Source organism: Myotis brandtii, unplaced genomic scaffold (assembly GCF_000412655.1).
Source record: "Myotis brandtii unplaced genomic scaffold, ASM41265v1 scaffold902, whole genome shotgun sequence".
In the NCBI taxonomy this organism is placed as follows: domain Eukaryota; kingdom Metazoa; phylum Chordata; class Mammalia; order Chiroptera; family Vespertilionidae; genus Myotis; species Myotis brandtii.
The window spans coordinates 184139-184454 of record NW_005371709.1 but is presented as its reverse complement, the minus strand read 5'-3'; the positions used below and the strand labels follow the sequence as shown (position 1 = coordinate 184454).

General features: G+C 63.3%; 1 protein-coding gene across 14 annotated transcripts in view; it reads left to right on the top strand.

The window, feature by feature from the left end:
- Positions 1-310, top strand: part of PAX2 (paired box 2) — a 90119-nt gene extending 89809 nt beyond the window's left edge. For 9 of the 14 annotated variants that reach the window (XM_005885344.2, XM_005885345.1, XM_014532715.1 and 6 more), the window contains one exon: positions 164-310. In XM_005885344.2, the coding sequence (XP_005885406.1) occupies positions 164-285 (122 nt within the window). In that variant the 3' untranslated portion in view covers positions 286-310. Of the gene's footprint in view, positions 1-144 lie in introns of all 14 variants that reach the window. The other 5 variants (XM_005885342.2, XM_005885348.2, XM_014532716.1 and 2 more) reach the window with 1 other exon arrangement.
- The last annotated feature ends 6 nt before the right edge of the window (positions 311-316 follow it).

Below are 316 nucleotides of genomic sequence, written 5' to 3'. Positions count from 1 at the left end.
CCAGGGAATGCAGCTCTCCCAGCCCCTCAGCCCAGCCCAGGTCTGCCTGCCCCGAGCCCCGGGAGGTCTTTGCTTTGCTTTCCTCTTTTTGTTCTCCTGTTTGTCCTCTCACCCAGCCCATTCTTCTCCTGTGTTAACTTCCAGGTTCCCCTTATTATTATAGTGCCGCCCCCCGGGGTTCCGCCCCTGCCGCTGCTGCCGCTGCCTATGACCGCCACTAGTTACCGCGGGGACCACATCAAGCTCCAGGCCGACAGCTTCGGCCTCCACATCGTCCCTGTCTGACCGCCCACCCCGAGGGAGGGAGGCCCCCCTC